Raw genomic sequence first — 24,016 nt, 5'->3', positions numbered from 1 at the left:
TCTTCTTCCTCAAGCAAGAGGACAACAAGCAGCAGCTTAGCACAACAGAACAGCAATTCCATTAGAGCAACAGTCCAGCAGAGTGGCAGGTTTAGTAGCAGCACAGCAGTCATCCTTCCTGGCAGAGTATCCACAGTTCCAGAAGTGTACTAACGAGTTGGTATCTGATGTTCATCTTTTATACACAGCTGTGCCTTTGAAGTGGGGAGAAGCTTGTAGAGGCATTTCTCTGAAATGCACAGATGCCTAGCCTTCCCTGCCTTGACTCCAGACCAAGTGCAGGGGGAATGCAGCCTTTTGTGTGGAGGAAGGACACTGCCTCTTCAAGTGTAAGTGGGGCTGTACCCAGCTCCTCCTCCCAGCCTGCTAGTAATGGCCCATCCATTCAAACCTAATCTCTCATTCTGTGTGTGGCTGTCTAGGGCAATACACAAAGTCAAACTGCCAACTACATCCAGCCACGTGACCAGAGAAAGGCTGTAGGAACCAAATGACTGGCGCAAGAAAATGCCAGCTTTCTCAAAGTTGCATTTTCAGAATTGCAGTTCAAAATCCGACTTCACCATAAGTTCGAATTTTAAATTATGTTTCCATAGACACCAAACATGAACCAATTACCTCTTCCCATTTTGAAATTACACTTATAAAATGTAACAAGGCAACTCCAATGTTGTCATATGGGAGAGATAGGCCTTGCAGTAGTGAAAAACAAATTTAAGAATTTTTCACTATCAGGACATGTACAACTTAAAAATACATATTCAACTTTTTAAATACACTGCACCTTGCCCTTGGGGTTGTCCAGGGCCTACCTTAGGGGTGACCCATATGTATTAAAAAAGGAAGATTTGAGTCCGGCAAAAGGTTTATTTTTCCAGGTTGAAACAGCAGTTTAAAACTGCACACACAGGCTCTGCAATGGCAGGCCTGAGGCATGTTTAAAGGGGTACTTAAGTGGCTGGCTCAACCAGTGCTGCAGGCCCACTAATGAAAATATAATTTAGTTTATGTGATCCTTCGCGGTCAGTGCTTGCTTCCTCTCAAAGTGAAGAAGAGAGGCATTTCCTCCAGTGCATGCAGGCATTTATACTGGAAGCAATTCTCCCAGTGTCATATTTTAAGACGATGAACATGTTTCTAAAATTAGAGACTGAATATGAGTCCAAGAATCAGCTGTCGCCTTCCAGTTATTCTAGAATTTTGAAGTAAGACCAACATGGAGAAATTTTGAGACTCTAGCTCTCTAGTGCTGCCATCTTGTTTGGAAGATTACCGTGATGGTTCTGATGAGGGATATTTATAAACATTAAAATAATATAGTTATAACGAATGTGCAGTATTAATGTGCAAGCTTAATGTAATGAAATGCATTTATAAATGTGACAAATAGGCACACAGCCATCACACTTATAAATACTAGGCCTCAAAAGTGTTTAAGGCAGCATTGCTTAACAAGTAGTTTGACTAGAAATGCTGAAACACACATAAAAGCTTCACTTTTGAACGTTTGCATGATTCACTTTTTTGTTAAATAATATTTCACATAACTCTGCATAATGTTTCCTCTTATAACAAAGAAGAGTTCGTGTTTAGAATTTCGTATTAGTAGAATTATGAATAATAATCTCACATAGAATACAGTGCATTAATCATCCTTAACCTTTTTTACATACTATTTTATTCCCAAACCATGAAGTCACAGAAAACCAAGTTCTTTTGTTATTGCAGATGTTTCGATTTTTATATAATTCATTGTTAGTTAACATACAGGTTGTTTTATAATAAGATTAGAAATGTAGTTTTATTTCTGGGGAAGGATGTTTAGAATAAAGAAGCTTCATGTGTATTTGAGACCAAAAAGATCTGAGATATGTACAATGTGAATGAATTTCAGAGACTGCTTCCTTTCCTCGAGCTCCAGAAGAACAGTCATACTGTTATACTTGTGAAAACATAGTCCTGGAGGTTCTGTTTTGCTGTCCATTGAAATTTCAGTCAAAGCTGTTTTCTGAGTCTACATATACAGTCCACCGTATAAAGTAGGGATCCCTCTGCTTTGCTCTGGTGAGAACAAGATCCCTCAATACTTTGCCTGAAAGCATATTGATAAATTTACAAAGCAACAGTTTTGGCATTTTCATAAAACAAAATAACTATTTAACACTTTCATATCACTAAATAACTAGTTAATACTTGAAAATGTCGTAACAGCTCCAAAAGGAGCATGCAAATAATGAAAATAATAATAAAGTATTTATACTAATTTCGTTATTAATATTATTATTGTTATATGTTTTATGATGCTTTTACAATAGTTATGGCATTATCAAGTGTTATTTACATTAATAATATACTGCAAAAATAATAGGTAATATATGTTAATAATAGATTTATTATTAATATTATTATTATTATAATTAATATTGTTAGGTAATTTTTAAAGAGACATTCCTTCAGAACGTACTTTGAGAAACCCAAGTTTCAACTGACAAGTGCTCTAGAATTCAGATTTTCCATCAGTGCTCAAATTGCTGATTCAGTGTGGTATATAGCAGAATAGTCGTGGAAACTGGTGAGAAATATCCCTCCATAAATGTGGCTATGCTTGTTCACTCTAGAATCTCTGAACATCCAGGTGAGACATACCACTATTTATCCACACATTATAAAGTGTAGCCCTGTACATGCCACCCCCTTTGCAGAACCATGCATTACACACCCCGCAGCCTGCTGCTACCCGCCGCTGACTACGGCGCCTCCTCCCCATATATCTATTCACCCTCTCCTTCAGCCCTGGAGCGAGGCCGGATCCTTGTCTCACACAATTTGAGGCAGCACCTGGGTAATAGTTATATTTGTTGCCTATGGGTTTTGCTGACATTATCTATCTTCTTTGGCCTCAGGTCCTCCCTCAGCCTTGGAACGAGGCCGGATCTCAGCCTCCCACATACCAAGGCAGCAGCTGTGTGATGTTTCTATTCCTGTTGAACCTGGTTTTTCTAATGTGCGACAGCTGTTTATGGTACTCTACATCCTTCTAATTTAATGCCATGTTCATGATGTTTCTTCTTGTAGCGAGACCCGCTCCCGCCTTCTACCGCACCGTGGTTTGCGACGGCAAGTGCCTTCCTTCCGCAGCCTGAGCTGGTTGGGGTCCCCATCCTGCATTTCTACGTTAAGAGGCTGCCACCCACTGTGCACGCCTCAAGGCCTTTTTGCCTCACTTACTCCTCTAATTTTGCTTGCCTGCACCATCCCAGGAGCTCCTGCTGGCTCCTCCCTGGTGAGCTAGAGTTCGAGGACCCCCTCCTGGGGAGCCGCCATTTTGCCTCGCCTGCGCTCTGAACCGTTCCCTTTATTGCACGCCCCCTGAACAGGTATTGCCCATTGCAATTGCAACACTTGACCCACTCCTTGCAGCCTACCAGCTCATCCTCCTGGCTTTACCTACTCCCCCCTCTCCTTTATGGCAGTGTCTTACCTGAACACAACAAGGGGCAACTCTTACACCATCACATACCCGCCTAACCTCTCCAGGATCACTGCTAAATCCTTCAAATATTTCCTCCTGAGAAGACACACTGAGACTCTGATCTCTGACCTGTACCTCAATGCCAACAAGGGCATCATTATCAATGACCTCATTTTCTACTCTAGGAAAACAGCACTATGGTGCGCCGCCATATCAAACCTACTTAGCGTACATGAATACAGGAACATTTCATATGGTGCCAAACTCACAATCAAGACTTCCCTAAATCTTAGAGCTGGCCTTACCATTACCTTATACAAAAACAGCATCATTATGATCCAAGCACCAGACATATATCTCAATAGGCTTGCTGACTTCTTCTCCATCCTAAAAAAAAAATACATCACTTCTCTAGGCTCCGCCAGTGCCTGCCGTCGCCACCTGATTCTTGTCACAGCTCCGGTATATACAACTCAAAGGGCCTCCCATTTAGGTCTACCAAAGCTCCAGCTTCTCCTCCATGCACCCCCTCACTCCCTCCCAAAAGTCAGGGTGGGTCGACTCTCCCCAAAGTCTTCTCCACTCAGAACAAATCCCTGGACTGTAGCTCCCCTAGTGCTGTTAGAGAACTTCCCTCCACTCCCCCAACCTCCAGCATTTGACAATAAGGCAACGCTGCTGCCCCCTCCTCCTATCCTCACCCCTCCCCTTCTAGCTTAGTAACTAACACACGTCACTCTCAGCTCACCTGACACCCGCTCCAACAGCCCTGTGACCACCCTACTGAGCACCCCCAGCACTCCTCACACCCCTCCTCCTAGAAAACTAGCCTTAGGGTGGTCTAGCTTCTCCAGCAGGCTTCCCGCTCTGCCACCAGAATTAGTCCTGACCCACAGTTCCCCTTTCTGCAAGTACAACATTCACCAATGCACCTTAAAAGCCTGAACATCAGAGCATCCTACATAGTTCGGAACATCCAGAAATCCATTCTAGAGTTGAAGAACAGCCTTCACCTCACTGAACACTCTATCACTAATCTCAAGCCCTCCCATAACTCAGTCCTTCCCCCGCTCTCCATGCCTTCCCTCCAACCCATGCCGCTGGCCAATAGACACCTTCGCCCTCGCAAGCATCACAACTACCTCTCGGAGGATGAAGCTCTAGCCCTCCTCTTATCCTACAAGACCTCTCCCAAGGCCCCCAGTCCTCCAGACAAGAAAGCAGATTACTTAATTCCTACTGTTTCAATCAACACTAATAAATTGTCATCTCACCGTAACAGAGGAGTAAACACAACAACTTAGCGCAAGCATACCTATCCTCCCCTACTTCCAACACACGCCCCAATGCTCCACTCTCTGGCCTCCTTCCTAACTGCTGATCAGCAGCGAAGCATGCCTCTGTCATTGCCGCACTCATCCTGAGCCAAAAAAACGGACATAGCTATCCTAACCGAATCATGGCTCAACGAATCATCATCACCTTACCTAGATTTACTGGTCCCGCTAAATTATAACATTGTTAGGCTTGACAGACAATTTAAAAAAAGGGGGAGGTGTTGCTTGCCTCTACCACTCAGACCTCCTCGTTACAGAACTCCATGCCGAACCCACCGATTCCTGTGAATATCTTGCTCTCTCCATATGTAATAACGCTACTCTGTTATGTAAACTGCACATCTTCTACCACAGCTCAGGCAAGAACGACACATTCATCGACCACCTCATGGAAATCATCACTGCTAAGGCTTCCTCCCACTCCAATGAAAATTTCCTCGGTGACTTTAATCTGCACTGGAATGACCCCATAGACCCCCAGGTCAACACCGTCAAAATCTTCCTTGCTGACCAATCACTCACTCAAGCCTGCACATTACCAACTCACACAAAAGGCTGCACACTGGATTGGATTTTTGCAAAGGCAACGGCGGTCAGGCTTAACTCAAAAGTTCCATGCGACTGGTCAGACTACCACGCCATTCCCTTCCTAATACATGACTTCCTCAGGAAAAGGCCTGGGCAACCTATTAAACCAAAATGCAGGCTCCGAGACACTAAGAGCTTTGACCATGAGAAGCTGACTGCTCGTTGCATGAATGACCTACACCCCCCCAATCTATCTAAGGTCAACGACCTCACTACAACTTGACTATGTCCAACATAATTGACAATCTTGCCCGAATGTATGACGTTACAACGCGAGATATTACAACGCACTCTGTTACAACGCATTTTTTTACAACGCAGGATCCATTACATCGCATGGCATTACAACGCATGACATTACATAGCAGATGCTATTACAACGCATGCCATTACAATGTAAGTATAGGTAAGTATATCTTTTTTTTTAAAATTGTAATTAATCTAATTTAATTAATTTAATTTAATTTATTTAAATTAACTAATTTTAAAATTGTAATTAATTTAATTAAATTAATTTAATTTAATTAATTTTAAAATTATTATTAATTTAATTTAATTAATTTAATTTAATTATTTTAATTTAATTAATTTAAAATCGTTTTTTTTAAAACCCAAAAAATACCCCTGTACCTCAAAACCCAAACCTAGCCCTGAACCCTTAAAATACCCCTGTACCTCAAAAACCAAACCCAGCCCTGAAACCTAAAAATACCCCTGTATCCCAAAACCCAAACCCAGCCCTAAAATCTAAAAATACCCCTGTACCCCAAAAACCAAACCCAGCCCTGAAACCTTAAAATACCCCTGTACCCCAAAACCCAAACCCAGCCCTAAAACCTAAAAATACCCCTGTACCCCAAAACCCAAACCCAGCCCTAAAACCTAAAAATACCCCTGTACCCCAAAAAACAAACCCAGCCCTGAAACCTAAAAATACCCCTGTACCCCAAAACCCAAACCCAGCCCTAAAACCTAAAAATACCCCTGTACCCCAAAACCCAAACCCAGCCCTAAAACCTAAAAATACCCCTGTACCCCAAAAACCAAACCCAGCCCTGAAACCTAAAAATACCCCTGTACCCCAAAACCCAAACCCAGCCCTAAAACCTAAAAATACCCCTGTACCCCAAAAACCAAGCCCAGCCCTGAAACCTAAAAATACCCCTGTACCCCAAAACCCAAACCCAGCCCTAAAACCTAAAAATACCCCTGTACCCCAAAACCCAAACCCAGCCCTAAAACCTAAAAATACCCCTGTACCCCAAAAACCAAACCCAGCCCTGAAACCTAAAAATACCCGTGTACCCCAAAACCCAAACCCAGTCCTAAAACCTAAAAATACCCCTGTACCCCAAAACCCAAACCCAGCCCTGAAACCTAAAAATACCCCTGTACCCCAAAACCCAAACCCAGCCCTAAAAATACCCCTGTACCCCAAAAACCAAACCCAGCCCTGAAACCTAAAAATACCCCAAAACCCAAACCCAGCCCTAAAACGTAAAAATACCCCTGTACCCCAAAAACCAAACCCAACCCTGAAACCTAAAAATACCCCTGTACCCCAAAACCCAAACCCAGCCCTAAAACCTAAAAATACCCCTGTATCCCAAAACCCAAACCCAGCCCTAAAACCTAAAAATGCCCCTGTACCCCAAAAACCAAACCCAGCCATGAAACCTAAAAATACCCCTGTACCCCAAAACCCAAACCCAGTCCTAAAACCTAAAAATACCCCTGTACCCCAAAACCCAAACCCAGCCCTGAAACCTAAAAATACCCTTGTACCCCAAAACCCCAAACCCAGCCCTGAAACCTAAAAATACCCAAACACCCCAAAACGTATACCTCAGTACCCCAAAACATATACTCTTATACTCATACTTATTTTTTAAAATTACTTAAATTAATATATTTAATTTATAATATAAAAAAACATAAATTAATATTTTTTTATTCATAATATTATTTAAATTAATTTAATAATATTAAATAAAATTTAAAAAAAATTATATACTTACTTATACTTACGTTGTAATAACATGCGTTGTAATAGCATCTGCTATGTAATGTCATGCGTTGTAAAGACATGCGATGTAATGGATCCAGCGTTGTAAAAGCTGCGTTGTAATAGAAGTGCGTTGTAAAAGTTGCGATGTAACGGTTGTTTCCCATCTTGCCCCACTAAAGCTAAAAAGATCCCAAATCAAAGATAAAAACCCCATTTTCAACAGACCCCTCAAGAACGAAAGGAAAGCTCTCCGGCTAACAGAAAGAAACTGGAGACAGCACCCCTAGGCCTCCCAACTAAAATATCTCTGTCAGACCAGAAATGCATACAACAGGAACATCCTCAAATCCAAAAAACTGTTCTTCAGATCAGAACTGGAAAACGCTAAGAACAGACCCTACAATCGCTTTGAAATGGTCAAATACCAATCAAACAACCTAGCTAAAGCCTCCAAAGAAACTACAAAATCCCTAATAACCTGTGAGGAGATCTCCTCCTTCTTTACAGCCAAAATTAACTCCCAAGGAAACATACTTAATTCCTCCTTAAACTTCTCACCTCCTCCTGCCGGGACCCATCTCTCTTTTCATCCACCCCAGGCAACACCCAAAAACCAAGCTCAATGGTCCAACTTCAAGTTATATGACAACCACTCCATATCGAAAATTCTATCGTCCTTAAAACCGAATAACCACTTTAATGACCCACTCCCCTCCAACTGTCGGTCAGCGACTTCCCCATTCATCATTCCCTTTTGGACTACAATAATTAATGCCTCCCTTCTACAAGGGTCCATACCTGACTCTCTAAAAACCAGGCAAGTCATCCCTATCCTAAAAAATACACTCTTAATCCTGCTATTCCAGACAACTTCAGACCAATATCTAATATTCCTCTTCTTGCAAAAGTGCTCGAGAAATGTGTACAATTCCAACTGAGCCAACGCATCGCTAATTTCAACCTGTTAGACAAATTCCAATCTGGTTTCAGGCCAGGGCACAGCACCGTAACCACTATTCTCCACATTGTAGACAACACTCTTCAAGCCCTTGACCAAGGCAAAACTTGTCTCTTTATCCTACTGGATTTATCTTCGGCATTCGAGATAGTCAACCACGAGAAACTACTGTATTTAGAAAATACATAAAAGCAGTGCTCAGAAGCGCTTTTCCTTCAGCTACTCCGTCCTCTCCTAAGAGTTCTTTTCTAAGGCTTCTATTTCTTTAAGTTCTTCTTTTGTGTGTTCTAGAACCGTTTCAACTCCCAACACCATCCAGTGTCGGTAGCAAGTAGTTGAAATGTGACTGAAGCCTCTTTTGTATATTTGGTCTTGAATTTAAGAATTTACATCAGTCTATTTGCCAAGCATTTGTACCTTCATTGTGATAATTTTTACTTTGATTTGTACCTTCATCGTGCTATTTTGTACTGTCCTCTTGCTGTTTGTAACTTAGATTTATGCCTTTATCATGCTATTTGTTACTTTGATTTGTACCTTGGTCATGCTATTTGTAACTTAGATTGGTACCTTCAAAATGCTATTTGTTACTTTGATCAGGACACATCTGTATAATCAGAGCCATTAACTTCTGCTGTCTGTTGTGTAGCAATTTATATAAATAATACTGAACTGCCAAACTGTTTTTCAAATCTAGGTGCTCACCTGCACATGAAATTTGTCGAATGTCATAATAGGTCCAAAGAAAAAGAAAGGGAGGTAGAAGTTGTATTTCAGAAGCTCCAGGGGTGAAAAGTTTCCCTCTTTCTTGTCGCAGTTCTCCAGGGCAAAGCTCATGCAGCGCATGATGGTGAAACCGCTCCCCCCACAAAACAGAATGTCTTGAAGGTCAAATGTTCCTGTGACAATGTCACTCTGGACAAAAAAAAACAGCCTAAGGTTACAAGTACTGAAAGAAAAAGCTTCAAAATTACACAAAGAAACATGTGTATTGTGATTGATGCATATATAAAACTAATACAACTCAACAGCTGAGACACATCTGTAGAGACGAGGTGAATAACTAAGGTTACCAGATGACGCCATGTCTCCAAGGAAGCTGCAATCCAATCCTTGTCTTTCAGTTCACAATCTGATTAATTTTGAGAACTGTAGCCTTGATTTAATTCAATTGATCCCATTGACATCATACACCTGCAAACAATGATTTGCCAAAGAATAGTGTATGACTGGAGAATTGTGTCTTTAGATACATTAAATCATTTGGGGCCAGATGTAGGTAACTTCAATTTAGCGAGTCCTTAATAGCGATTTTTACAGAATCGCTGTTAAGTACTCGCTAAATGGAATGTAGGTAGAAATTGCTAAAATATTAGTGATTCCTTAACATTCCTTAATAACGAATCGGTAATTGAGATTTGTTATTAAGGAATACCTAGCCATTCATTCCTATGGGCTAGAAGGCCCATAGGAATGAATTGGAAGATATTCACTATTAGCGATTCGGTATTACCAAATCATTAATAACAGGAGTAATTTCAAGGGTACCAGGGTGTCCAAAGGACACCCTGTTGCACCTTTGAAATGTGCATGTGTGCACATGTGGCGCACATTCATGCCCTAAGGGCATGAATGTGTGCCACATGGCACATTTAAAAAAGCAAAAAAGTATTTTTTAAAGGAAATCGCTACTTACCACCAACTTGAAGTTGGTGGTAATTAGCGATTCCTTAAGGCTCAAGTGCACTATTTTTAGTGTTACGTACATTGCATTTAAGGAATCGGTGATTCCTTAAATGCAAGAGCAAAATAAGGAATCGCTATTTAGCGATTCCTTATTTTGCATGTAGGTATGAACCCACCTACATTGCACTCAGCCAAATACTGGTTGATAACGCTGAAATTCTCCGAATTTCGGCATTACCGACCGGTATTTAGCCACCTACATCTGGCCCTTGGTAACTTAAGAATCAGCCAACTCCCAGATCTGAGCGCCTACACACTTTAAAAGGGGGGGGTGTGGGAGAGGAAATATCTGTTACATTAGATCCCTTGGAACTTCCAAATACCATCGCTAGGCTTGCCCTCACTGAAGTCCTAAATTTGTTCACCATTTCATGATGAACATTTAGCATGGCTCTTAGGGATGCCTTTTCACTTACACATACATACACAAAGGTAGACTGTGCCCATGCTAAAGGGGTTTCTCTTGATCCTAGATGGTCTTTTCTTCTGTAGGGATACATATTAAGTGTGGGTGTTATACCACAATGTTGTTGTTTTAAAATCGACTGCCAAAGATATTCACTCCACAATATTAGTTACTACTGTATCATGAAGGTAATTGTATGTGGAGTTAAGGACAGTAAATCTGTATTTATAGTGGCAGTCGACAATTTTGCAGGTTGATATTAAAGACTGATATTGCAACTTACAACCTTCAGTGTGATATAGAGAGAAGCATCTGACATCAGAAAGGTCTCATGCAATGGGCCAGACACAGTTTTGTCACTGGAAGAGTTTTGTCAAAATAATGCCCAAAAACATACCATTAGAGAAGGGGGGGAACAGTCATACATGCCAACCATGTGACTCACTCAGCAACTGTCCTCCAGGCCTTATAGATGCTGAAAATCTCTCTAGTGGGGATAAAGACAATGAGAGTGGGAAAGGAGATCAGAGGCTGCCCGCCCTCCTAAAAGTAAGACCATCATAAGGAATTTAAACAATTTTCTCATAAGGGACACCTGTTACATATTCACTCAAATCTACAAGGCCACATTACAAAAAATCAAATAGGATAAGATAGAGCATTCAATATCCTAAGTCCTTCAAGGGCCATACCCCTTCTTGGAGATCCACTTTTCGCCATCTGAACAGTCTTTTGTAATGTTTAATATATACTGATGATAGTTACATCCAAGAGAAAATAGCTTGACCATGCGTGCCCACTAAAAGGCTAGCAAGCCAAGAATCAGTTCAATATACACATGTTGCCTGAATAGTTAGTGAATGGACTATCCTCATGCATTGGATTATGTAGAGTGTAGTACTTTCTGTACTGACAAGTTAGCAATATTAAGCATTTACATGGCACATCCCACGAACTAGTCAATTAGTACGTAGTATATTAACTGGATAAGTGAGGTGTGATAATGAGTAAATTTACTAAGAAATATACAAAGACAAGAAGAGGAAAGCTCCCAGCATCATAAGAAATTACCTGCCAAGTACTGAAAGGCTCCATTTTGAAAGTTGCTAAGCAGCCAATTCCTGCGGCAAAGCATATCCACTTTTTCTTGACCAGGGAGACAGTGTAGAGGACAAGGCAATGGGAAAGGACTAGCATCAAGAAGGAGTTTCCCATGATTCCAAGTACCGTCAGTATCCCGTAGATCATGTACACCCAGGACCGTAGCTGTGAGAGAATGAAAGACATTTCTGAGTATAGGTATATTGTATATGTGTCATGAACAATTCTTTAAGACTTTAAGATATATGCTTACATATCATGCCAAGAATCACCCACCATCTTAAAATATGGACTGATTAATTGAGCTCTTTAAAACTTCTTAACCCACAGGGTCTTAGAATTGGAAAAAGCAGACTATGGTTTGCATCAGAAGCTTCAGGAATTCTTACCGAACTACAAAATGGAGACAATACATATTACCCTATTTCTCTTTTAGCTGCTTGATTATGGCTGCACAGGCCGTTGTTGAATTTAGTTTGGTAGAATGTTATAAATAAGAATTTGTTGATTGGGTAATTTTCCAATTTATTGTGTGCCACTTTCCCCGTCTGGATCAGATGCCAAATTTATTTCATGCTTTCCACTGAAATGGTGGTCTTAGTATTCTTGTGGAAAGAGGAATCTATAACATGGTTAAAAGATGGCAAGAACATGAGGGGCCCTAAGCCATAAACACCAGAAAATGTAAAATTCCAGCAGCCCCTGTCTATGTCTGCTAACAGCAACAAAAATCAAATTTCAGATGTTTATGGGAAGCCCAAGCTGGTCTCTGTTTGGATCAGTATTTCACAGGTTTGTATGGGGAGAGTCAGCCTTGATGTTTGAGATACATTTTTTGGTGTTCAACATTGACAAAGATGATAATCTATCTACATAATTTTTTCTGAACTGGGGCATTGTGACCACCTCATTCTTTGATTAACAGGCTCACTACCCATACTGAGTTTGCCTTATCAGCACTTCATTTTTATTAGCTCCTATAAATGTTGTTCTTCACACGTTTTCTGCAAAGATATAACCGTTGCTAAAAACAATAGGCTAGAGTATCCACTTTTAACCTTAAAAGGATGAAAGCTTGAATTCACTTTGGCAGATTTTAAAACCTTTGATGTGTCAATCATATCATATGTGAGCAGAATTAATATTAATGAACCACCATGTATTTAATCTCTGTGTGGTCATCTCAGAAGCATAAACTATTCACACACTACTCTTTGGCTAAAAGGTTTCATTACCTGCTGTAAGCTTGGCACACTAATAGAGGCGTCAGCCTTGCCGATCAGAATTCTAAATTATTGATATCAGTGACTCCCTGATAATTACACAAAATATGACTTGGGTAGAGAGCCTCCTATTTCATGTAAACTGAGGCTGTATGTTAAATTCAACCAAGATATCAGAAAGAGTTCTCAATGACTAACATCTGTAATAGGCACTTAAAGAAATATGAGACATGCTGAGTATGCATGCAAAGAGTGAGTGTACTTACCTGTGGTACAAGCATTGTGCAAATCTTGGCAAAAAGGACGTGCCCACTTAGTGCAAAAATGATGTAGTTCCTGAATGTGGTAAACCACATCATCCATTCAAAGTCAGCCACATCCTGTCGAAACAAACAACGTATGTATGATATAAACATGACCAAAGCAACCTGAATGATGTAGGTTTTCAACCCTCAAGATAAAAGATACATTGATGTTACAACTTGTTACTTAATTTTATACGCAAACATTTTTTGCAAAAATCTCTAAAAACTACTTGTAATTTAAAGAACCCTTCAACTTTGACAACATTTTTTTATTAGGAAAATAACACATGCACTTTGTTGACAATGTATACAGTGTATTAATTATTGCCTTCACATTTACACTCCGTGTGTAGCAATATATGTGTATTTTAACCAATATATCGTTTTTATTACTTCCACAGTTTCAATGAAGCTTGTGTAGGTCTTGCCTACAGACATCTTTAGCTGGCTGTTGTTGACGACCTACTATCCATCTCTCTCTCTCTCTCTCTTTTTCTCTCCCCCCCTCTCTCTCTCTCTTTCCCCTCACAGCCCCAATGCTCCCTACTGTACTGACTTCCTCCTCTCCCATCAGTCATAGCGTTCTGGAAGTTCGTTCTGATGGTGTCCGTGTCTTCGGGGAGGGAGAGTATGAGCTGGGTGTTGTGGGAATAGGAAATGATGTTGAGACCGTGGTTGTGAGAGATGAGTGCGAGTGGAGTCATGTAAACGTTGAACAGTGTGGAGCTGAGTGAGGAGCCCTGGGGTACGCCGCAGATGATGCTCTTGGTATCGGAGATGTAAGGCTGGAGATGGATTCTCTGAAAGTGTTAGGTGAGAAAAGCGGATGGCAGCTTGAGGGCGTTGTAGATGCTGATGTGGTAAAGTCTTTGGATGAGGTGGTAGTGGGAAGGTGTTGAAGGCCGCTGACAGGTAGGGGGTGATCATGGATGCTGACTCACCACATTCACTGATAGCCCTGACGTCGTCCATGGCGGCTATAAGGGGGTGTCTGTGCTGGCGTTTGAGTGGAAGCCAGATTGGGAGGAGACGAAGAGGTGATTGGATTCCAGGTAGTTTGTGAGTTGGCAGTGTATTGCTTCCTCCAATACCTTGGCTGGGAAGGTGAGGATCAATATAGGGTGGTAGTTCTAGAGGTCGTATTGGTCCACTGTTGATTTTTATAGGAGTTTGACTTCGGCATGCTTCCAGGTTTCTAGGAAGGTGGCAGAGCTGAACGCTGAGTTGATGATGCTGATGAGTGGGGTTCCGATATCTTTGTGTCCGAGGTTAAAGGTGTGGTGGGCCAGAGCTCCAGAATGGATGGAGGACTTGATGGATGTTGAGATTTCAGTGCAGAGAGGTGTCCAGTCGGTCAGTATGTAGGGCAGAAGGTTGATGGGAGGAGCGGGGAGGTCCGGCTGCAGTGGTTGGGGTTTGAAGTTTTTGTAGATGTTGGCAATCTTGGTGTGAAAGAAGTCGGCGAGTGAGTTGCAGAGGGACTGGGCGGGCTGTATGGTGTTTTCGACAGTATCTGGAGAGGAGAATTCTCTGACAATGTGGAATAGTCCCTTGGTGCAGTTGGTGGACTGGAGGAGGTTTGAGGAACGGGGCTTGTTGTCCTGATGCTTGGTATGTAGGTGACGGTACCTCTAATGGTGAATTGGCATTGGCATGAATGTGGAAGTTGAGATGTTCCATGTCGGGTCATCAGAGGTGGTGGATGATTCAATTCCTTTTCTGGGTCTGCCTGGCCAGTCCCAGTGGATCATTTTGTAGCCGGTTGCAGTGGCAGTGGTTATGTCGGGGTGGAGGAGTCCTTGAGTATGGTCTCTGTGAGGAACACTACGTCGGGTCTGGTGGTGGTGATGTTGTCCCAGAGTTTGATTGCATTCTTGGTCAGGGAGCGGAGGTTGCAACTTTAAAAACTTCAAACTAATTGAAGCCACTGAATGTTTGGCCCCAGTGACAGTAGCTAAGAAGGCTGAAGGCACCAATTGCTTGTGGATTGATATAAGGAGTCTGATTTACCTGCTCCTGCACATCAGTGAGTTGATAGTGCTATTGGATTTGGCAAGGGTGGTTTTATGACTTTACAACTAAAATCATTTTTTTTAATTAGTTGGAAGAAACATGAATGGCTAACAAATTCAAAAACAAAGAAACTATTTTAGGTTCAGGAAAAATGCATGAATTTGCTTGTGTCTTGTTTTGCCTCTTCGTTATCATTGCCAATAACATTGTAGATTGGCCTGACCCCAAAACAAAAAGTCAGAAATATCACAAATGATTTTCCGAGCCCAGTGACTGCAATCAAATGCACAAAGGTGTGGTAAGATCTTGTGGACGTTGCCAGTAGGATACACCTTTAGCTAAAGCATAGACATGCTGTTATAATATTTTTTAGATACACCCCTGAAGACCTGGCTCTTCAAGTAAGTCCCCCCTCCCTGGGACAAGCCTTACTAACCTGTGAAGATCTGGTATACCCTCACGGGTGATAGTGCACTATACAAATACAGATAACAAAACATAACATTAGTGGGAAACACGCTTTAAAAATAAAGATGAAACACAGATGAAGAAAACCACAATGACTCAAAGAATACAATCATTTAGACAATAAAAGACCAGTAAATCACAATACTTATATATTTAGGATTGGAAAATAAATAAATCATTTACATGTGCCTTTGAAGAGCTTTTTTGCCAGTAAAACAATTTTACAATTATCCGACCCTAAAACCGAATGAAAATAAACTTCAGTACTTGAATTTGCACATGGCTATATTGTTAGGAACTTACCATCTTTCTTCCAAGGTACTGCCATCCTGCTTTCACACTCTCTTTAAATGTTTTCCTATCCATGTTCTCTAAAAACCACACCATCAGAGCAACAAAGAAAACAAGTTATGCCTTTAATAAAGAACATACAATGCCTTATTTGTAAAAATGGCTAACTTTTAACACGGTACACTGAAATGACTGGGTTAGACAGAGATGCAAATGACAAATGTTTGTATACTAAATGATAGTGGGATTTTAGATGTACCTAAGGGTTTCCACCTATGGCAGATATAACAATCGAGGCACATGGAGATTTTAATTTGCTCATGATAGAGGAATTTGTACAAGTTGATGCACCCAAATTAGATGAAAGTTTTTCCATGGAAGCTAACACATAGACCACATGCCTGATCCTGTTCCTTAAATAATAAAGTACAATCATTATTTAACTGTTTACATTTTCTGGGTAGGTCTAAACTAACAAATCTAACAGTCATTGAATTTGAAAGGCTAGTTGCTCAAAAGCGTACAAAAGTTTCAGGGTACACTGTAAACTTGCCTTACTTAAAATATTCTTACATTTTGCCACTGTAGCTTAAAGTTACGCTTTATAAGCTCAGCTCTTGTCATCGTAAAACGTCTGCATCTTTACCTCCCAAATTTTGGTTGCTAAATTCTTTCTATCAACATTCCCTACGTGAATGGTTTATCAAGTATGTGCAACATTCTTTTTTAAGTTTAAATAATTGTCATGCAATAAATACGACAAATAAATACTGCTTTTCAGGGGTTATTGAATTGTTTGTGTGAGTCATGCATTTATTATCTCATAATGTAAGATTTTAGCCCTGTTGTAGTTTGCTTCAGTGTCTGGTTTTTGTACTATTCCTTTCAGACCGGATTTCACATGAGTACAAAGCAGTGTTTTCCTTTGAGAGCTACCAGTGTTATCCTCACAAGGGCCGCAAATATTTTACCTATAGAAATCTGGGGCTGCTCCCTGAGTTAATTTCCCCCATATACCAGCAACTCACCAATGATCCTTTTGCCATGGCAAATAATTCTTATTCTTCAATGAACTGCCACCTTTTTTAAAAAAAAATCTCTCTTGTCCTATTCTGACTCATTTGGCAGATTCCTGTTCTTCCCCATTGTGGAACTCAAATTGAAAGAGTTGTGCAGTTGCATCAATTTCTGAATTTACTCCATGCTTGATCCCTATCAAGCTGAATGAAGGCCAAAGTACCACATGGAAGTGGTTCCTTAAACTCATACCACTGAGGTGCACTGCACTGCAAGTGCCAGCTATGTCATTGATCTCATCTTGTTGGACTTGTAGGCAACATTTGATACCCTCAACCATTCAATGTTATTTGCTTTCCTAGACAGTCTTAAAATAGGGTGCTATCCTAGAGTGATTCACCTCTTTTTAAACACCTCCATGCTAAATGTAGCCGTGATATTACACGTCAGCTGAGAAACCTCTCTCATGCAGAGTTTCTCAGGTCTTGGCTCTCATTCCCGCACATCTTTGTTACGATTCTAGCCCAACTAATTAGGAAGTTCAGACCTCTGTGCTTTTCAGATGAAGATGGCCCAATAAACTTTTTTTTGGGGTAAACCGCTATTACATCGTGGCATTTACCTCGCATACCATTACCACTCATGCGTTGTAACAATGCGTAGACTTTACTAAGCATTTTTTTGCAACATATGTACTTTTACTACGCATGCCTTAGCAACGAATTTCCTTTTAAATGTATGTATGGAAAAAGCTCATATGTTATAAAAAAAAAAAAGATAGGCGATCCACGTCGTTGTGAGTAAACAGAAACTCTTTTGCTTCCTCACAACAATGTGTACCGCCCCTCAGATGAGCTGCCTCCACCGCACAAACCACGAGGAGAGAAAGGTGAGGGGGATTGGGCCTGGGGTGGGGGTTACTAATTTACGGGCCGAGGGGGGGGGAGGGTCATGCAGGGGAAGTGTTTTAGAGTTTAGGGTAGGGCAAATACTAGGGGTCAGCGGGTCATGCAGGTGTAGTGTTTTAGGGTTTAGGGTAAGCATGAGGATTGGGGGTTGGGGGCTCGTACAGGGGTAGTGTTTTTAGGGTTTAGGGTAGGGAGAGGACTGGGGGCCAGGGGTAGGGGTCGTGCAGGGGTAGTGCTGTTTTAGGGTTTAGGGTAGGGAAAGAATTGGTGGTCAGGGGGTCGTACAGGGGTAGTGTTTTAGGGTTTAGGGTATGGAGAGGACCGGGGGTTTGTGTAGGGGTAGTGTTGTTTTAGGGTTTAGGGTAGGAAAAGGATTGGGTCGGTGTCATGCAGGGGTAGTGTTTTAGGGTTTAGGGTACGGCAAGGGCTGAGGGGTAGGGGGTTGGGTAGGTGTAGTGTTACTTACCTTAATCACTTTTACCAAGTGTATGCCTGTACCATGCATGCCTTTGCATTGTAATGGCATGCTTGGTAAAAGCATATGCGTGGTCAAAGAATGCGCAGGTCGTTGTAATGGCAGGTCATTGTAAATGCACTAGAGAAGTAATACCTGTGTTGTAATGGCATGCGTGGTATTAGTAGGTGTAATAACATCATACATTCTTTTTTTTCATATTGATGCTTCCATTCCCACTGCTACCTCCTCCTTGAAATAATGTTTGAGTCATCCGCAAACTAATGCAAACCAATTTCTTAAAATTTATGGGAAGTAAACGTGAGCCCCAGGAATTGGGGATAGGAAACTCTGGAACCAGACTGCTGACCAATAGGTCTAAGATAAATTAGCCTCTTGCACCAATTTTTTTCCTCAATTGGCCACTTTTGTGTCCATGGTAATATTTTATTGTCCTGTTTATTTAAATATCATAAAGACACATGAAGCACTGGTCCCAGCTAGTGACAAACTAGGGACCTGATTTACATTTAGGTTTTAATATAAATTCTTCTCATTTGTGCTAGGCGCTAGATCAGGAAGATCATCTGCCCTGGGGAATTTCTTCCAATATACTGTCCCTGTGCTGGAGGAAAGTCCACAGAAAACCCTCACAGATTCAGCACTTTCAACATCTAATCCGGTCCAATGTCACTGCCTCCTTGAAAATACTTTAGCAGATACTGTCTATCAGTGCTTCAGTCCCATATCTGTCAAACGAAGGAGTGAATAAAGACTAAATAGAGGCTGGTATCTGATTAAAATAATGATCACTCTCAGTTCATTAACACTAATTCATAAAACTCCTCCATTTGATCAGTTTTGTAAATAAATCTTAATGAACTGAGTTTCAGATTTTGTTGAACCACGATTCATTTCCCAAGGATCTCTGTGACTGAAAATTGCTAAGTAGAACATTTTGATATTTTGAATATCTTTGGATATAAAATGGTGTTGTGTGTGCCACTGATAGATTGTGGTACATCAGCCAAGCATGCCCACGATACACCAAGCAAGCAAACTATGTATTGGTCTAGAAAACTCTACCAGAAGGTGCATGCCCGGGCTGTTCAATTTCAATTAACATCTATTTTCTCTCTGATGCGCCAATTAAAATTGCCAGTTATGCCCAATCTATCCCCAGTTTTGTTATAAAGTCTACTAAAACATGAACTGTTTGTTGCCACACTCAATTTGGAAAATCAGTACAAATTCACACAAGTAAAATGACATGTGTTACTCTCAAAAATACCATCTGTGACTACCCTATCTGCGAAGAACTCGGAAAACTGTGCTCCAACAGAGCTCAACTTGCTATAGAAGTGGGTCTTGGAAATGTGCTTTATTTGAAAGACACAGTTTAGGTTTCTGAGACAGAAGTATAAGTCTTACCACTAGACGCTTCAAAGATTCCATTTGCAGAGTATGCCAAGGCGCATGTCAAAACCAAGGCATAGAACCCCAACTCATACTGCGGCAATGCAGCTTTCACCCCCATGCTGGCTGATCAACCCCACGGGACCCTCAGTTGAAAAACAGATCTAGAAAAGCAGAAGGAAAGAGAAAAATGTAATTCTTATTTTTCCAGTTCTATTTTTTTATGGTAAATTGTGCTAAACTGTACAGCTAAAGATTATAATAACATAAGCGCTCTACACCACACAATGTTAGCAATACTCCTATACATACAGTAACGTTCTGTAATGTGCAGGTATACAATACATGTCCTTCTGTATCATTAGATACCCACCTGTCTTTTTCTGGAGTGAAATAAGAATTGTCATGAGACATATTTAACAGGTGGTGAATCTCTCATTACGACGCGGGAAGTTTCTCTTGGTCCTCTCTTTAATTTACATTTATTTTTCTGGGGATGTATGCTTTTTGTGTAATCCAAGATACTACGGAATCTTTCGATAAACCTGCCCAGTAATATTGGACAATAACCATGAGCTTCTGCCTAAACAGCAAATATCTTGCAGTTTAATTTTTTTTAATTTTTTTTATTAGGTTTTTTTACATAGTTTTTCCCCCCCTAAACCGAGGGTAAGGAGCACAACATTACATACCATCAATTAAACTTTCTACAGAAAAGCAAATGATAGAAACAAGAAAAAATCGAAAATTCAAAAAAAGGAAAGGCATTCGAATAGGAAAACATCAGGAGTAAAACAAACCTAAAGCATGAGATAATCATATCATTAACTATTCCATCCCCCTATACAGTCCTATTGTGCTAAGTCTCCTCCTTCCAAACAGTTATTGGTTCCCATATTTTTAATCCTAGCTTCCTCCCTTTCTTCCCTTTTCTAGCATAAATTGCTTTTTCCAAATTATATATATTAAGAATCCTGGCTAGCCACTGTTGGTATGTCGGTGGTAATGGGTCGAGCCATGCTGAAGCGATACACAATCTTAATACCGCCATAGCCACAAAAATAAAATAGCATCCTTCCCCCTGAATACCATCCGGATTCACACCCAGCAATATTAACGAGGGGGTTAAGTTAACTGGTATTCTCAATGCCCTTTGAACAAAAATCTCAATTTCTTTCAGTATTATGGATAAGTGTGGACATGTTGCAAATACATGTACTATATCAGCATGCAGAGTTCCACATCTTGGGCAATTAATGCCCGTTGCAGCCCTCCATTGCGCAATTTTTGCCGGAGTATAATATAACCGGTACAGTGTCTTATAGTGCTGCGCCTGGAGTGCTGCAGAACACAAAACATTCTGATCCAACTCTAATGATAATTTAAAACAATCCGCTTCTACCTCCAGCTTACTTGCCCAACTTTCCCCCCATTTCTCCATATCATCCTGTTTTGTTTCTATTAATTCAGAATAGAACCTCTTAATAGTGCAACTAACTCCTTCCTGTACCACCTCCAATATAGCGTTTTTTTCATATCCAGCAGGCCCCCCTCTTTTATTTACCAGAAAGCTTCTTACTTGAAGGTACTTAAAAAAATGTCTTGTTTCTATCCCATACTTTGCCATGATCTCTGAAAACTGCATCAAGCCCTGAGACCCCATCAGATCACCAATCCTCGTAATTCCCTTTCTCACCCATACTGTAAAAACTGCATCAGAGAAGATGTCATAAGGGAAATCTGGATTATTCCTCATTCTTGTATATCTATTATTTTTGCCCAAGCCATATCTCTTACTAAAGGCCTTCCAGATGTTGTATGCTGCCATAAGAGTCTTAAAGCGAGTCCTCTTAAAATAAGCTGAATCAAAATGTCTAAGGAGAACATTATTCGCCTCATCCCCCAACAAAAGACCATATATTGCTAAGGTCCCCAGTTCATCCTCCCCCTCCACCTCCGCTCCACCTATTAAACCCACCATGTATTGTAAGGCAGCAGCCCGATAATAAAGTTTTAAATCTGGTAATGCCCAGCCTCCTCGTTCTCTTGGGAGTGCCATAAAACGTAGTGCTCTCCTAGTCTTTCCTTTGGACCAGATAAACCTATTAATCATAACTTCTAGCTTATTAAACCAGGAGTTATCAAACATCAGCGGAATTGCCCTAAATATATATAGGAATTTTGGTAGTACAAGCATCTTAATGATGTTTGTTCTACCAACTATCGACAAATGCAGGTTATGGAGCCTATCTATATCCCTTCCAACCTTAGCTATAATAGGGGCTATGTTTAATTCCACCACCTTATCTAGTTCTGAAGTAATTGTAATCCCAAGGTATAAACCTGTCTGCACCACCCGCTGATCGTGACATACCACCTTATCATTTTTAACTATTTGCGTCTTATTGGTATTTAAGGAATAACCTGATACCCTTCCAAAATGTTTTGCCTCCAATTCCACATATCTAATAGCCTCCGTGGGTGTTGATGTAAGAACTGCCACATCATCAGCGTATGCAAGTATCTTGCACTCCCCCCTATGCGTGATCAATGGAGCAATATTCTCATTCATTTCCATCCTCCGGATCAGAGGGTCCAAATACATGGCAAACAACAGGGGGGAGCACGGGCACCCCTGCCTTGTTCCCCTCTTAATTTGAATCGGCCTAGTTGATCCTGAATTTACCCTGACAGCTGCTCCGGATCCCTATATAGTGCTTTTATTGCGGTGACAAAACTTTCTCCAAATCCTGCCCTCATTAAAACACACCATAGATAGTCCCAGGAGACCCGATCGAACGCCTTCTCGGCATCTAAAAACAGTGCCGCCATCGGGTCCCCTGTGACTTCCATGGTGTCAAATAAGGTGATAGGTTTCCGAGTATGATGAGTAGGTCCACGCCCTGGTATGAATCCATGTTGGTTGCTAGTGACTAATGGTGTTATAACGCTTGCAAATCTTATTGCTAAGGCTTTTGAATAGACCTTTGTGTTGGCATTCATAAGTGTTATAGGCTTATAAGATCCGGGGTCCTTAGTCGATTTTCCTTTTTTTAATATAACCACAATTTCTGCGCCAGACCATTAGCCTGGCACAGACGCCCCCGTCTGCGCCTGCTGGATAGTCTTCACCATATCCTTCCCCAATACTTTCCAGAATACCCTAAAGAACTCTAATGGTATCTGATCTGGTCCTGCTGCCTTTCCAGAAGAGAGACTCATAAGAGCCGCTTCAATCTCCTGAAAATCTAATGGAGTATCCAGTCTCTGTCGTTCTTGATCTTCTAACACCACCCTTGGAATATTCTTTAGATACAGTGCAATTTCCCCTAAATCCTTCCCTTGCTGCTCTTCATATAGCTTCATATAAAACTGTCTAAAGACTTCTCTAATCTCCTGTGTATCCGTCACCAGTTTCCCAGAGCTATCCTTAATCGCCCTTACCTCTCCTATCGCTGTTTTTTGCCTTGCCCGTACTGCCAACGTTCGCCCCACCATTTCGCTAACCTCATGACATTTCTCTCTATTTGCAACATATATTTTTGCTGCCCTGGTTGCTATGCCTTCCTCTGCCTCCATTCTTATCTTTGCTAATTTATTAAGTGCATCCTCCAATAAATTGCCTGTTGCTGCACATTCACTCAGCTCTTCCTCAGCTAGAAGTATCTCACTTTTTAATACCTGGTTTCTCCGTTGCTCCTGCTTCCTTTTATTTGCACTATAACTCAAGGTATCCCCCCGCACCCCCGCCTTAAAACTATCCCATACCATACCATCTGTTGTACTGCCCCTATTTATTGCCAAATATCCCTCAATCCAGTGCGTCATATGTTGGATATATATCTCATCCTCCAAAAGCTCTCTCTCAAATGTCCACAATGTAACCCCCCTAGGAATCGATGTCGTAGCTAAGCTTAAAATTAGAGGATTATGGTCAGACAGTAGGCGTGGCATCCTCTCAATCTGGAAATTAGATGAGCAATTGCTAGGGACCAAAAAATAGTCTAGTCTTGCACTCACCCTATGCGGTGCAGAGTAATACTATATCCTTTCTCTTCAGGCTTTAGAGTATCCCAGAGGTCTCTTAAGCCATTGTTCCTAGCCAAGGAACAAACTGCACAAAAAACTCTTCTCTTCCTTCCTTGATACTGTATACGGGGTCCTACCCCTAATCCCAGCCCCCCTGCTCCATTAATGTTAAAGTCCCCTCCAAGTATAATACGGGATGCCCAGGTAGCCAACTCCACATCTAAAAAGTCAAATATTTCCGGGTCATCCCCAGTAGATACATAAATAGAGCCTAAA

The 24,016-nt window shown here is 41.1% G+C and overlaps 1 protein-coding gene across 2 annotated transcripts in view; it reads right to left on the bottom strand.

Moving 5' to 3' along the window:
• The window catches only part of HHATL (hedgehog acyltransferase like), a 171,819-nt gene that overhangs the window by 112,852 nt on the left and 34,951 nt on the right, over positions 1-24,016 (bottom strand). For both annotated transcript variants that reach the window (XM_078665309.1, XM_078665310.1), the window contains exons 2-6: positions 19,727-19,875; positions 15,929-15,996; positions 13,106-13,219; positions 11,587-11,781; positions 9,069-9,278 (exon numbers count right to left, since the gene is read on the bottom strand). In XM_078665309.1, coding sequence (XP_078521435.1) covers positions 9,069-9,278; positions 11,587-11,781; positions 13,106-13,219; positions 15,929-15,996; positions 19,727-19,832 — 693 coding nt within the window. In that variant the 5' untranslated portion in view covers positions 19,833-19,875. The remainder of the gene's footprint in view (positions 1-9,068; positions 9,279-11,586; positions 11,782-13,105; positions 13,220-15,928; positions 15,997-19,726; positions 19,876-24,016) is intronic.

This window comes from Lissotriton helveticus, chromosome 10 (assembly GCF_964261635.1).
Source record: "Lissotriton helveticus chromosome 10, aLisHel1.1, whole genome shotgun sequence".
NCBI classification, from domain to species: domain Eukaryota; kingdom Metazoa; phylum Chordata; class Amphibia; order Caudata; family Salamandridae; genus Lissotriton; species Lissotriton helveticus.
Note: the sequence above shows the minus strand (reverse complement) of the source record. Positions and strands in the feature narration are given on the sequence as shown.